Raw genomic sequence first — 16,309 nt, forward strand, 5'->3', positions numbered from 1 at the left:
ATTATTATTATTATTATTATTATATATAATTACCAACATGAATTATCCCCAGATGTCTTTGGTCCTCCTGATTGGCATTGTGTTCAAAATGAGACGTTAAATTTATTTTTATTTTTCAAAACAATGATTGATATGAGTCTGCACCCAAATGTGCATTCTTTCTCTGTTTGCCAGGAAATGCAAGATAGAAGTTTTTTAATTCCCTGATGAAAGATGTTTTTCAGTCAATTCAACCTCAGCAATACTTTGTTTCCCTGGTGTCCTGCATGTTCTTCAGGTTTCTTTGCCTCGACACACCCGATTCAAATGATCGGAATCGTTATCAGGCTTCTGCGGAGCTTGCTGATGAGCTGATCATTTGAATCAGGTGTGTCAGGGGAAGAAACCTAGAAAACATGCAAGATACCGGCCCTTGAGAATGTAAAGCATGATAATGCCATCCAGTGGACATGATTGCTAATTGCACTCTGGTCCAACCTGCATTCTCTTTAGATGTTGGTTTTTCAAATATGATGGCTTATTATGGCATTTGTTTGTTTTCGTATTACACATATATTACTGTGTTGCGTTTGAATTGCAATGTCAACGTAAAACCACAGACTTGTAAGTATCGGTACAAAAACCGAAAAAGAATTAGTATGAAGTAGATCAGCGCCTGACGAATGACGGACCTGAAAAAAAGACTAATTTCACCCTCTAGTGGTGGCGGAAGGTTGGGCAAAAACACACAGAGGGACTGATGGACTGACGATTACTATTTCATCTATAGTCAATAGTCCAATTGGGAATCACAAACACTTTGCAAACGTCCCTGTTTTATAGTCATAAACAAAGGGGCCAAAAAGTGCCAAAGATGTAGAAAGTTAGGACAGGGATGGATATGGTAAGCACATGCTACTTTAAATGTGTTTCGTAGTCTCCGAATAGCAGCAACGGGGAGAAGAAAGCTTTTAAGAGTACTGAGAAACCTCTCAGTCGGCATTTATCCAGAGAGCCGGTGACTCAAAAGTGGTGCAGGGGGGTTTGGGTAATAGCGCGGCAACTCAAAAAAGAAACTCCAGGAGGATTTTTTTTTTTTTTTTTCAGTGAAATTGTTTTCACCTGGAGATGTGTTGTGACCCAACAGAGACCTTGTTGTGAAATATTTCCAGTAAAATCTCAAGAACGACCAAGGGCATGAGTCATCTTAATGAGAGCGATTTTCTTGGGGGAGAGATTTTTCCCTCGAAAAAAAAAAAAAAAAATGGTGATCATTGTGAGGTTTGAAGTGCTGCTGCCAAAACGCTGATGACTCAGAAGGAGCTAGAAGTAGGGCGCTGTGGGACAGATGTGTAATCTGTACCCCCCCCACCCCCCATTTCCCCTGCTCTTCCTGAGTGTAATTAGAGGCCAAGATACGATACTATTGACTTTTTGAATTATGGACCATGCTCATTGGGGATTTACTATATTAACGTTGAGTTTTTGTTTTACCCAATTTGGTGCTTTATTCTTCCTGCTGCGCAGTTATCTTATTACAGAAAATCCAAAATTAGTCTCAGCTTTAATTGGCTAGTCCATTATAAGGGATCTAAAAACATGATTTGAAAATAATTTTCTGAGCTCTGGGACTGGCTGTCAAATGGCAGTCAGGGCAGGCAGGGTCTTCTTTGCTAGTCTATAGTCATACATTAATTCATTCAATGCCAAGGACGTATTTTCACGCTTTTTTTTTTAAGAGTCCCGACTTTCAATCCCAGAAACGTATGTATTGATTTAATACTTAAATATCTGGAAATTAATGTCCTTAATGTACTTAAGTATCAATTTAATACTTGAGTATGTGGGATTTAATGTTCGGACGCTTGAAAAAAAATGTGAAAATACGTCCCTGGCACTGAATGAGTTAAATTATTTTCATAATGAAGAAAATAGGGAAAAAAAAATATATATATATATATATATATATATATATATATATATATATATATATATATATATTTTTTTTTTTTTTTTTTTTTTTTTTTTGAAGCAACAAAGAAATATCTAGCAAATAGACACATCCCAATCCATGAATCTTATCCTCCTTAATGTGCAGAACGTCTAGAGAAAGATGGATAAACCAGCACAATAGATAAGACTGACTGGGCCAAGTGTAGGAGTGAGTCATTCCTTCAAACCTATAGAAATACTTTGTGAGCTCCTTTTTCGGCGCACCTAATAATAGCAGGCAATAAATAGACCACAGACAGAACACCGACCAAAAAATGCCACCCCAAGGCTATCTTGCTACAAATCCTTGAATTAGGAATCTATCTACACATTGAAAGAAAGATGGGAGGGCAAAAACAGTGCATCCGAGGCCGGTTTAAATTTCACGCATGGATTTGTGTTGATGCGACGCATGTTACGTAACGCAGAAATGTTAATCTGACAAATTTATGCGCGTCGCTGCTCACAATTTGAAGCCTTTGTGAGCAAAGAGGGATGGTGGCTTCGCGTGTCTTTTATGGGGCCTGGCCCTTATCAGACAGAGGTCAAAAGTTTAAGTTTTCAATTTCAGTAATCAATGAATTCCCTCTCGTGGCTCGCCATTAAATTAGGTACACCTGCCCGTTTTATTAACCTAAAATACCTCATTTGAGTGCTATCTCATTCATGTTCTTATTTCCACAATTCCAAATATAATAAACCATTTTTGTCCAATTCCCCACATTCCACTTTTTTTTTTGTTTTACAGCAATTCGGTGTTCCAATTAAAAGAATGTATCACGGTCTTCATTTCATCATTTCAATTAATTCCACAGATTTGAATTTGGCATTACCTCCTTTCCATTCCCACACTAAGAAGTTTTATGAAAGAATTCATGCAAATCAAAGATTTTTTCATTTTTTGGAGGGACCAAAAGATTTCAAATGCCATGTTTTTGAGAATGCCCAACATCTGGCTATTTTGTTTTTTTTCTTCATTTCGAAAAAGCTTTACGTCATTATTTTTCAAGGTAGCCTCACTACAACAACATTTCCAGGAGAGCTCATTCCACTGATGTTTGTGAACTGAGTGAATCCAATTCAATTCAAATTGCGCCGCGACCAGAGCATGGCCTATGGACACAATAACACTGTGACGTTACTGTCTCGACGCTTTTTAATAGTATTCATCTCCATTAAGCTCTCGTTTAAATCCTGTTATTTAATTTTAGAGGGTTGAAATGAAGCACAGTGTTTAAAGGGGAGAGTGATTGAACAGAACAAATGATGACCGTTATGTAATGGAGTGGAAACAGAGTTCCCCTGCTCTGTCCTGGGGTTTTAAGACATTTTTAATAGCGATTTTACTACAGGATGGAATTAATCGCTGCTGACGCAGGTCGAATGGCGAATTGAGCGTCGGACACAAACGTAAAATCGTGCAGTCGGACAGGAAATGTTTGTGCAGGTTTTAGCGGGATTATTAGCAGAATATAACAGCATTATCTTAAACTATTAAGTTTTAAGTAATCAAGTAGAGCCATCTTAGCCTTTGTCATTGTTTTGGTCTTAGCACGTTACGCCGGGCTAGCTTGTAGGGAATTTATAAATTTGGACACCGGAACGGAAAAACTCTCATTTATTAACTTAGCTTTGTTAGCTTAGTATATTAAACTGTTAAGTAATTGGTCAATAAAGGCAGTGGAGGAAGATCGTAAACTTGGATGCTGCACAGCTAGCTAGCTAGCATGATATGAGCGACACGGGAAGATGGAAAATTTTACTCCACCTCTGGATTTTTCACTAACACCCAACTTGGACTGACTTTGAAAGGGTTATAAAATTGTCTAATATAAATATATATTTACTTTCAACCCCGCAAAATGTTCAAGGACATTAGCCCTATACGTATACTTTTTTTTTTTTGGTGGTGGTGGGGTGCTACACCTCCTTCATGTACAAAAATTGTAAAAATGTGATAAAAACAAAAGTAACTATGTTGTATATTTATATATAAATGGGTGTCAACACAAAAATTTCTATTGCATGTTCACGAGTTGCCGTTGAAACGATTCATGCAAAATCGGGGGAAATGCATGATAAAACATTTTCTATACACCCAAAATTGACACTTTCCAATTTTGAATGGCAGTAAATGAGCCTGACATGGGCTAAATGTGCCACCTATATGGTATTCCTCCTCTTTTATGAATATTTATTATGTCATAGTTGAAAGTATTATTACTTTTGAAGACTTTTACATGATGCGAATCCAGGCTAAGGTGTGGATCCAGGTCTTAGTTTTTACAGTTTAGAGGCAAGTCCAAAGTTAGACTCAAACGCATTCAGTGTAGGATCCCGAACTCATATAGTAGCACTTACAGTTTTTCATCATGGTGACAAATTAACAATGCAGCGTATTGGCTATTGGCTGACCAACAAAGCACGGAAGACGGGCCAGGACCCCGAGGCGTATACTTGGCCTGCCCGCATCAGACAATCAATGCACCTGCCATTCAAAACGTGGCTCCCTGACAACTGAGCAGATTTGGCTGACCACCAGCAAGAAATGTCAGAAATGACCCTGATTGAAATCGACTGAGTCAATAAGGATGTTTACGGGTCTAATTTTCAGCTCCTGGTTTCTGGCATGGGACTCACTGGGTCATTCGATAAACAGACTTGTTTTTCAAAACATAGGGCGTTTTGGAGAGAAAAACGTTTTCCGGGTTTCTTTTCCAAGTTTCTTTCTCCAACATACCTGATTTTCAAATGATCAGGATTATTATCGAGCTTCTGCTTAACTAGCTTGAGAAATTTCAAATTGTTATAACCATCAGAGATGGCAAATCCAGGTCCAGAAACAAAAAACCCTGCCACAGTTTGGAATTATCAAGCTGTGGGTAAGCAAGTAAACATGGACCCATTAAAACTGTAAAAAAACTGTAGTAAAACCCCAAGAGATACATAAAAACACTAAAAGGGGCAGGTGACATTTTAACGGAGCATCTGCAAATATCAGCAAGTCTAATTTTAATATTTCTTAATGCCATTACAAGTAAAGTTACAAATTAAGAGTACATTAATTGGAACATGAAGCTACTTCTTGATAAAATGTGTTAGTGATGCCTTTACAAAATGTTGAATGGGAAAAAAAATGCATGACAGTGTAAAGAGTTTTGTTTTAAACTATATATATATATATATATATATATATATATATATATATATATATATATATATATATATATATATATATATATATATATATATATATACACACACACACACACAAACCGCCATAATTCTTCTCTTGTCTGTATTTAAACAAACTCATTAGTGTACACCCACAAATATCACCTCTAAAGGCCATGGTAAAATTGATGATGTGTCATTTCCCAGCATTAGTCCATCAGTGGCCATTTGCGTCAACCATGTCTGCCATTTTGTGGGTTTTAGCAATGTATGAGTGTCACGCAGGTGAAGCTGAGGTGACGCCACCATAACAAGAAGCGCCATAATACGGATGAAAGTGGGAGTGCGGGGTGCATGATCTTGTCATTTAGTTCCAGGCAAGATATGTTCTCCCGGCAGCTGAGAACATCTAAATTTAGACACCCCCCTTTCTCTTCTTTACATCCTCAACCACTATGAGTTTCCTCGTGCGAACTGTGCCCTCTGTTTGTTTCATCAAAACGAAAACAGAGACATTTTCAATCATTGAAAATATACTAACGGATATTAGACAGAAGCTCCTCCTGTTACTTCAACATAGTTCCTATTGCAATTAGACCAGGTTTTGATATGAGCTCAAAAGTAGGTGGGGAAAAATAAACAAAAAAAAAACTGAATACCGGTTGGTGAATTCACAAAATTCCACGTGTATGATTCAGGATTCAAATGAATGCATGCGTCCACGTGAATGACAGCGTGTGTTCCTGTTTACTCTGCCCGTGGGACATATGGTGACTCTGTTAGCGCTGGCACCACAAACGTGCGTTGGATATGTACGCCCCTCTCGTCACGCATCCGTTGTATTCTGTTTACTCTCACGGAGGAGAGGATGTGGATTTAAAGGGAAAGTCAACATTTAGGTTATTTCTACAAGTTCTATGTTTAAAAACGGTATTCTAATGAAGGTTATAGATTTTTGGAACACGAGTTAAGCAGCAAAAGACGTTCATTTTTAGCCATCCCGGGAGGTGGTCATCACAAAAAAAACAACAAATCACAATTTCGTATGGCGGGGGTCCACTGTATTGTAAATAAAATAGCCCGCCAAGTAATTATCAATCTTTGACATCTACAATCAACGAGTTAACGCTAATGCAATATTTTTCGATTCGTTACACAATCCGGAGCTTTTTAAAGCAACCGAAAATCGTTTTCTGCTAAAACAAAGTGCAATGGCATTTGAAGCAAATCCTCCTGAATTAAGATAGGAACGGACAATAAAATGTCACCCTCTGCAGATGAGATAGCGACGACGCTCCGATCGGGTTTTAAGGCCGAATGGCCTCCTAAAAATAAACACACTCGATGTCCAACCACACAGTGAGCAGGCGAGCAGAAAACAAATTGGAGACGTGAACACACTGTTCTGAAAAGGTCGCGGGCACAATGTTGCACACAAAGAAGAAAGCAAGGCGGAGAAGAAGAACTAAAGGTGTTATGGTTAGAATTTGAAATCCATCATCTTTTACCAAACTTGAGTTAATAACACATTTTCCTTCCTGGAATAAGCGGGCGTGTTTTTGACAGACGCCCGAGCGTTTCTATCGCAGCGGTACGACATCGACTGCATAATTATTCCCATGGGAGACAAATGAGAACATAACGTCTCCGTCATTATCATACAGCCCCCATATGTACAAGCTGCCACTGCTCCGGATCCCCGCTGACATTGTTGCGCAGCCTAAAGCTGCTATGGTAAAGGACAAAGAAAAGCGTTACAGGCAAGTCAAAACTGACGTGAAAGAAATAAACAGCTATAAGAAAATGCCATTATTGATTCAAAGTGTGTGCGATAAATGGAGATGTGGAATGTGGGACTGGGAATTTTTAAAGAATGGGATAGGGTAACCTTACCTCGTTCAATGCCATGTACGTGTTAACTCGTTTTTTTGTTCTGCAACTGTTTGGTGCCAGTAAAAATGTGAAATCATTCACTGCTGTTTAGCAGAGGTGACAAAGTTAGATGGTTTTTTTTTGTTTTGTTTTTTTGCTGGTCCGGCATTCGTCAGAGCCTCGTCCCCATCATTGGTCCATCATTTTTTCAAGCTACACAAAATTGGTGTGTTTGTGCCCAACCTTCCGCCAAAATTTGACTTTTTTTTTTCTGGTCCCATCATACAAAATGTTTTCTCTGTTTTTGTACTTATACCTAGATTTAACACCATATCTGTGGTTCTGCAGTTACACTGCAATTAAAACACAACACCGTAATATAAGTGTAACACGAAAACAAAGCCAGCCAAGGGGTTTAACCATAAGCTATAATGCACCATCATGTTTAATAAAGAGAACGAGAGTGCAATTAGCAATCATGTCCACTGGATGGCATGTATATCATTATTTACATGACTCTAAAATGGTGGATATTGGTTGACATTTATAACTGCCTGCCCTACAACTATAGAAGGCGGTTTCATTAACATTTATCTAAATTTCATCTGTCACATACACTACAAGTGAAAGAAGGCATTGCCGAGGTTGAATTTACCAGAGGATTTATTTAATCAGGGATTTTAAAAAATTCTATCTCGTATTTCCCGGCCAAGAGCCAATCAGCGAAAGAATGCAAATTTGGTCTGCATTCATTGGTTACTTGAAACGTCGGTCCTTCGACGCAAAATATTTTACTAGTTTACTATGGAAATCTGTGGAATTTTCATATCATATTCACTTTTTTGTGATAAATGTGTACTCTGTGAAAAGTGGGAATTCTGCAAATGTGAAACATGAAAATTGTGTTTACCGAAACAAAAGCGAACGTACAAAAATGATGATTGAAAACAGACTGACCATGCTGGTTGAGCTGCTGCGTGCTCTTGCTCCACTGCGACAAGCCCACAATGGCTACCATCTTGGCCCCCAGACTGGAGCGCCGCTTCTTGTTGCCGGTCATCGACGCCGACTCGGGCCCCCCGCTCCCGGGACTCTTCTCCAGGTTGTACATGGCCCCCGAGATGCTGGAGGAGCGCACCACGTTGCGAGCCGCTTCGCTCAGCCCGCTGAGGCTGCTCAGCCCGCCCGGACTGGGCACCTCCACCGAGCTGCTCAGCATCATGGTCCTGCTGGTCGAGAGGACCGGTGGGGGGCAGGAAGCTTGGAGCGGGGCTGAGGAAACGACGAGTAAACAAGACGTGAAATTGCAAATTAAACAAATGAAAATGGATAATAATTTTATGAAATTGAAAATCCAATATTGAAATAAATGACCTTTCATTGTCTTTGTTGGGGGCATTTTGTGTGTCAAAGGTAAAAATGGTATCGGTACTTGGTATCGGTGACCCCTCAAATGTCGATTACGCTGTTTAATATTGGTATCATGCATGACTACTATTGTGTATGAAAATATAACAATACAAAACAATGGAAAACTGTTTTTTAAAATGCTTATTTCTACCTATGACTGATTAATTGGCTGCCTATCTGATTTCTCAGTCTTAAAATATTCATTATTTAACACATTAACATTTTACAATATAAGACAATTGATTTCTCAATTCTTCTCAATAGGGCATAAAGTAATGGAAAACAGTCAAATATTCTGCCTGTAATGTACTTCTCTATTTTTGTAAGCATAAAGTAACCCCAAAATATTAATTTTCCCATCATACATACACATTTATACACATCATATACATTGAAATATAACATCAATGTACAGTGTATATATTTATATATATATAAAGAATAAGCATAGTTTTTCAACCACACTTTTTTTACACATCTTGATGAAGTTTTTGTGACAGTCTCAATGAAAAAAGTACAAATGTGTATTTTAAAAATTGTGGGGAAAGCAAAAAATATGCATCCAATTGATTATTATTGTTATGATGATGATTATGGGTCAGCTCAGTGGATGAGTGGGTAGCATGTCCGCCTCACATTTAAAGGGACCCGAGTTCAAATCCACCTCGCTCTGGCCTTCCTGTATGGAGTTTCCATGTTCTCCCCATGCCTGCGTCGGTTCTCTCTGAGAACTCCGGCTTCCTCTCACACTCCAAAAACTCGCATGGCAGGTGTTTTGGACATATTAAATTATCCTTAGCTGTGATTGGGTGCCTGAATGATCATTCGTCTCTGCAATTGGCTGGCAACCAATTCAGGCATATGATTTTGATGATGTTGAATATTAACAATAATAATTGGGCTAATCCCAAAGCTAACCCTTCAAAAACAAAAAAAAACACCATGAGCCCAACCCAATTCCCAAGCAAGTATGACTCCCTTTTCCAAAGGCACCCAAAATAACTTCAGAGTACATGCAGAAAAAAAAGAAGACAAAGGTCAGTGGGTGGCAAGAAAGATCTGCGCTCAGATCACCACAAATGCCAGGGAAAGCCTGCTGTTGGCGGCCAACCTTGTCAGCCTCTGTTTATCTCCCGTGTTTCCCCGGAATCATATTTGGACTCCAACCTTAAACAGCGACGGCGGAGCGCTTCATGTTTACTCATATCCATCCATAAATGAACTTCATAATAGCCTAACTGCACATGAGCTTTATTGTAGCATCTCAGGAACGTACGCGGTGTCTCCCAAAGCGCTTCTTCACACGCTTTGTATTTTTATCTTGATTTTCATGCCATATTATGTCAGAATGACCTTTTTAAAAATTCCCCTTGTCACTGCTACCATCTTCACTTGTGCCAGTGTCCTCCTTCGACTAAACCTTATCACTGGATCTCACGCTTGTGCAGCTCATAAAGACCGGCAGCAAATCAATCTCTGAGTGTATGCCCACTTATTGTGGAAGCCAGCTGTGTGTGTGTGTAAAAAATGTTTGCACACACTGGCCAACGGTTGTACGGACCAATGCACATATTATTTATGCTGTGGCACTCATTCCTGTTGCAGAAGGTCTTAAATAATACATATACTGTAGAGTGAATTTGCCCTTAATACGTCCTTTGAAATTAAAACTTGGATGGCAATGCACTGTGCTTTTTTTCTTTTTTTTTTTTGGCTTCTGGAAATGATGCCGCATCTGCAGAAAGATGACGTTCACCAATACATATTGAATTATTGAAATAAAAAAAGATGTGAAGATTTTTTTGGGTGCGTGTGAGAAGTATGGATTTTGGAGTGTGAAAAAAAGCTTCGCTAGATATTAAAGTGATGCCAAATGTATTTAACTTTTGTTTTCAAAGATGGAATTTTACTTTTTTTAAAGTCCAGACGCTCAATCCCAGGTATTTAGATTTTTTTTTTTAATATTTCAAGTAATGGGCCAAAACGAGAGTCTAAAAATAGATTGAGTTAACCCTTTTCAGCAGTAAAACTTTCAAATTATCTCTAATTAATTTGATAACAATTCTAATTCCTAATAACCAATCACATCTCAGTTATTTGCTGGGTTTGCTCATGTGACATTCGCAAGCTCAGCTGTGATTGGTTATTACCTGAGCTGCAGTGATGTCATTTTCAGTGGACAGCAATTGGACAAAAAATTTTTTTTTAAAGGTATTAATTGTCCATGAAAAACAATGGAGTTGTCAAATTAATTATAGAAATGGTGAAATTGATTAAATATAGTATGTTTAGTTTGAAAATCATATGCTAATAGTGTGCTTTTGGTGACTTAATATGCATTATTTATTGATATTTATAGAGTTTTAATAGGTATAAATATGTGGGAGGGATATGCATTTTTTGTGGTCGTTTTCATGGATTTTCATCGAGTAAAAGTGGGTCTGAGAGTTCCCTTTATACTTAGAAAATGATGGATTATACTTCGAATTATGAATAAGGAATTACTGCTCTGAAATGGAATTATGGAAAGGAATGGGGCGTGCCACAATGGCCCCAGGCTGACTTCCAGCATGTCAGGTGGGGATGGGAGAAGGAGACGAGATGTGTCACTGACCACATTAGTCACCAGGGAACGCGGCCATGAGTCAGGATAGCGCTCGGCCTCGTCCGTCACATCACTCGTAACCCAGTTTCCCTCCTTTCCATTTGTTTGGTTTTTTTTCCTCAAGCTTTGCACCCCACCCCGACCGCTTCTGCTGACCGAGCCATTTTACCCTTTTCTTTATTTCTGAGGGTGTTAGACAGAACAACAAGAGGGAAGGAAACTGACTAGCTAGCTAGCTAGCGAAGCCAAAAACTCAAAATTTTATGTTTTGTATTTGAATAATCCGCTTGAACATTTAAAACTGAGCCACTAAATATTAGACGAACTGCAGGGACAATTTAAGTGCTTTTGGGAAGTTCACAACATTCTTTCCTTGCTTTTTGGAAGCTCCCTGTGCTAATATTGTCTTCAATGAAAGCTGATAACTACTAATTCAATAACGAATCTTTCGGTCACAAGGTCGACAAAAGAATTGAGACAGTTGTCAAGATGGTCTTTGCATGCTCGTATTTTCTGTTTGCAACAACAGTCAATGTACCTGGTAGCAGGTCCAATTTGTAAAAATTGAATATTACCTTGTCTCTATTTTTAAGGGTTAGGGGTTAGGGTTGGGGGGGGGGGGGGGGGGGGGGGGGCTCTGTGTCCATTACATTAGTTTGTGCATCTGCAAGAATGTTTGGGGGAAAAAGTGGTGCAAACTTTGTTCTTGTGGGGCTTTATATCAAATGACCCGACTTGGTCAACTTTTTTTTTTTTTTTTTTTTTTTTTACACCAGCCCCAAACCTGAAGTTTGTAAACATGACAATGCATTTCATCGCATGGAAATAAAAACTAGACATCCACAAACTTCCCACAGCAATACTCAACTAGGGCGCCTTCGCCTCTGAGTAAAAGAACATTTAGGGATTCAAAAGAGGTCGGACTAACTCGATATTGTCTGCCATTTTCGCTCTCAGTAGGTGTCCCAATATTTTTGTCCACCTGGCGCCTAAAAGAGATACGCGCCGTAGGAGGTCTCACTTCAAAAGGCTACTCGCGCACATCCCCGGGGGTATCGATTCACTGCGAGGAAGAGAACGCTGCGTCGCTTGCTCAGCTGTGCGGGGATTAGTGTGTAAAATAGGGCCGAGCAAATGAGCATTTCAAATGATACGCACGCAGCAAAGGGATTTGATGATTATCGGCGAGAAGGCCGCATTCCAAACGTTTCACGATAGAGGCTGGAGTCATCATTTTCTGCCACTGACTGACTGTGTTTCTGTGCGTGTGTTTGTGTGTGTTGGGGGGCTTGGTGCAGCAACCCTCATGTATCATTGATTATTATACATGAAACGGCCTCTTATGAATGACTGGGCCAATTTTTGAGAGCACTTAGTGTTTGTCATGCACACTAATTAGGATGGTCAACAAAATGGGAAAATAATTCAGCACATTAATATGAGGCACCTGTTTTCCAAGACCGGTTCGGTGTCGGTCCAACAATGAAATTAAGTCAAATTGAGTACTTATAATTCATTGCCGTCCAAAAATGATCCAAATCCTAACAATTTCAGCCTCATTTAAAGGCTGAAATTGTTAGGATTTTGATCTATTTATGATCTATTTATTTATTGATTTATGTAGTTGAAATGGGCAGTGAGTGAGCACAGAATAAATAGATTTTTGACGTCTATTGCCGTCAATGGTAGCGAATGTGCTAATATTCTATTTAATCCTTCATGAAACGGATTGATTATTCATTAGATTTTCTGCCGACCTGATCGGCTTGATTGTGATCCACCGATACTTGTATTTTTCGGGCTCCAAGCCGTACTGGTGTATAAGCGGCACTAGCAAAACATGAGCAACTAAAACAATTTTTGTCATGGATAAGCCGCGCTAGACGATAAACCGCAGATATCTACGCAGACAGATGGCATATGGAAGTATTATACATTTTTTCAAACTTTTTAATTGCCTGATTTTATATATATATATATATATATATATATATATATATATATATATATATATATATAAATAATTACACTTCTTACTCATTTTATACAGAATTTTAATCTTTTCAACACTGTATTTTTAAAACTCTTTTTGAAAAAAGACATTAATTCACATCTTTTCAGTTCTATTTCGTATTTGTCCCGCAAATTGATACCTCAAATAGATATACAGTACACGTGGACTGTAAAAACCTTAGATAAGCAGGACTATAAGCCACGGGGCTCAAATCATAAGAAAAAAGTTGTGGCTTACAGTATGAAAAAAAAAAAAAAAAAAATATATATATATATATATATATATATATATATATATACTGTTGAGAATTTGGGGGTTGACTTGAATTCCATTATTTGGCACAATTCTAAGACGGCATTGTGTCCATCCCTTGTTTTGTTCTCTGCACATGGAACTAAATAAGACAGGTTTTCCACACTAGAAGCTTGAGTCTCTTCCCAGTTTGACAGTCTCAGTGGATTACACGGAGGATCAAGTGGGAGTCAGGCATTGGATTTCAAGAGTTAAGCACATGGATAATTATCCTCTTTCTCCTACTTTTTTTTTTTTTTTTTTTGAAAGAGCCAAAAAAAAGTGCCTGCTTTCCTCTGAGCCATTCGAAGCAGTCACGCTACACTCCGATTCCGCCAATCCCAAATTTCACAAATATCACAAAGGCTTTTCTTTTTTAATTAATTCAACGCAAATAATGACCTCACTCACCGCCCACGGATTGGAGTTCATGGAGTGATTTCTGTATGCATGCGTCCCTGTGCGTGTTTCGTTTGAGTGTGTGTGTGTGTGTGTGTGCCATCTGATATAATCTCACACCTCAGCATGAGCTTGGCCCAGCCTGTCTAGAGCTTGGCGGAGAGGACAAGCCATCTGAAAAGTGCGTGCTGGTAATGTGCTTATAGAATAATATGCTTATGTGCTCTGGCCTCCCTTTGCCTGACACCCTCACTCATATCCACACATGCACAAGCTCATATAAAACACAGCAGAAAGACATGAAAAATACAAGCTTTGACTCCGTGGTCCGCACTGCATAACTTTTGAATCATTTAAGATACCCTATAAGACTTCAAGGCCTTTCCAATAACGTCTCATGTGTTTGGATGGGATACAATTAACATTTTGAGCGCCTTTAATGTGAAAGAACATCAATAGGAACCCTACCAAGGGGTGATGTCGACGCCAAGCGTTGAATACTTTTTTTTAAACGCTCTTCAGACAGGCGTTGCAGATTTGCAACAGAATCCCATAACTATTCCACAGTAATATTTGACTAGCCTTTTTTTTACTCAGGGATTTAAAAATATAATCATTTTAACACTTCATTTGAGCCTGAGATGATTCAATACATAAATAATCTACCCAATAAGCTGTAAAATCATCAGTATTAACACAATTCTTTTCCGTGAATGTCGAAAATGTGCTAAAATTATTGCGTGTATTGATACAGTTGATTTTAAAATTACAACATGTACTCTGTAAAATCAATACTATCAATACAATTTTTTTTTTACCTTAAAACATAAAGGTCTAGCAAAATGTATTTGTTTGTATGGTGCAATTAGTCAAGTTGAAGGAAAAAAATATTCATGATTTTTTTTTAAAGTGTGCTGACGTTTGGATAAAATTTTCAAAAATTGTCACAGTTAAACACACAGATACACAGGTTGTTTTTTTTGTTTGTTTTTTTTCTGAAATGCACCAAAAGAACGGGACTCATTTTTTTACACTTTGAGCACCATTGAAATAAAACGACGTCAAAAGGAACCCTACCGATGCGTGCCATCGACATCAATTAACAACAATTAGGTTTGTTTTGTTTTGTTTTTCTTTTAAAAAAAAATGCATAGAAACAGTTGATTGTCATTATTTTTGGCTTATTAGTTCTACTTGAGTTCAAACTGAGGTGGATGTGAACTAAAAATGAGTTTGTCAATCTTGGATATGGTTATTCTTATTTTTTTGCGGGAGCCTGTGTAACTGTGGTGGAAGCAGTTTTCTGGAATGTTTTTGAGGTCCCACACAGTTACATATCAACAAACACCTTTGTGGTATGTACAAATTTCTATCATTTTGATTCAGCACATTTTAGTACATCAAAAATCAATTTCAGTCGACACTGGTTTAACTGCTGTACTTTGTAGCAACTGAATAAAAGAATAAGATTCAGAAATGATTATTTTTCGCGTTTTTAGGCCACTTTTAGGAAACGTCATCAAATATGTTTTTTTTTTATTTTTGCTGTCAAATGTCAAAACGGGTCTAAATTGATCAAACTGAATGCATGGGTAAAAAAAAACAATGTAAAAAAATAATCACAATTTCGCATCCACTCATGCGCTGCACTATTTTACATGGTGAGCCTTAATTAAAGATGCTCGGCTCATCACGTGCGTTGGATCACACTGACAGCATATTGCATTGTGCACAAGTGTGGTGCTGAAACTGAGCACTTACCACAAGGAGCCGAGGAGACGAAGAGCTGTGCAGGTCTCAGGTTGTCAAATGATGTTGTGCTTGTGCCCCGGGTGGAATAATGTCATCGTGAGTTCGCCGGCGATTTTGGCGGTGAAAAGAAAAGAAAAGCTTCACGAGGCGTCTTCGCTCTGCACACTCACTGCTCGCTGTGCGGCTGTTCGAGCTGCAATCCGAGGTGCGGTTGAGCCCAACCGAGGGGGCGCTGCTGAGATGGAGAATAGAGGAGTGGGATGCATGCGAGACGATTGCAGCCGTGGGCAAACAGCGACTACGTGTGGCCTTGGCGTGCATGTGCAACTCCAACCTATTAAGCCGCTGTCAACCAAAGGCAACATTTTGACTAAAATTAATGAGTTTAAAATTTTTCACGTAAAATCAATGCCTTTAAAAACACATTTCCCCCACTCGCTGTCGACTAAAAAGGACAGCAAGTGGTCAAGACTCGGAGAATGACTAATCAAGGATCACCTGTTTTCTCGGTGATGTTTAGAAGATGAGCCGTGATTGGTTGATACTTGAACCGTGACTACACGTGACGTCATTTTTAGTCATCAGCAAATGGCAGTTATTTGTGGTTCATGAAAAATCATTTTATTAATTTAAACATGGCTAAAACGGATACTTTGGTATGATTTAAAGCACAAGACAAAAATATGATTTTATTAGTATTTTCTTACACTAAAAACATTTTTCCTAAACAAATTCAAAGGTTGCAGAATAAATATAAAAGTAGAAAAAAGGCCATTTGATGTAAATATTTTATATATTTTATATTTTGTAAATATTTGTGT

At 38.4% G+C, this 16,309-nt stretch overlaps 1 protein-coding gene across 1 annotated transcript in view; it reads right to left on the reverse strand.

Annotated features, from left to right (window-relative positions):
• rims3 (regulating synaptic membrane exocytosis 3) overlaps positions 1-15,673 on the reverse strand; it is a 28,279-nt gene extending 12,606 nt beyond the window's left edge. The window contains exons 1-2 of the mRNA XM_088405123.1: positions 15,498-15,673; positions 7,975-8,289 (exon numbers count right to left, since the gene is read on the reverse strand). Coding sequence (XP_088261249.1) covers positions 7,975-8,239 — 265 coding nt within the window. The 5' untranslated portion in view covers positions 8,240-8,289; positions 15,498-15,673. The remainder of the gene's footprint in view (positions 1-7,974; positions 8,290-15,497) is intronic.
• Positions 15,674-16,309: the final 636 nt, after the last annotated feature.

This window comes from Hippichthys cyanospilos, chromosome 21 (assembly GCF_059441005.1).
Source record: "Hippichthys cyanospilos isolate Australia breed blue-spotted pipefish chromosome 21, RoL_Hcya_1.0, whole genome shotgun sequence".
Taxonomy (NCBI): Eukaryota; Metazoa; Chordata; class Actinopteri; order Syngnathiformes; family Syngnathidae; genus Hippichthys; species Hippichthys cyanospilos.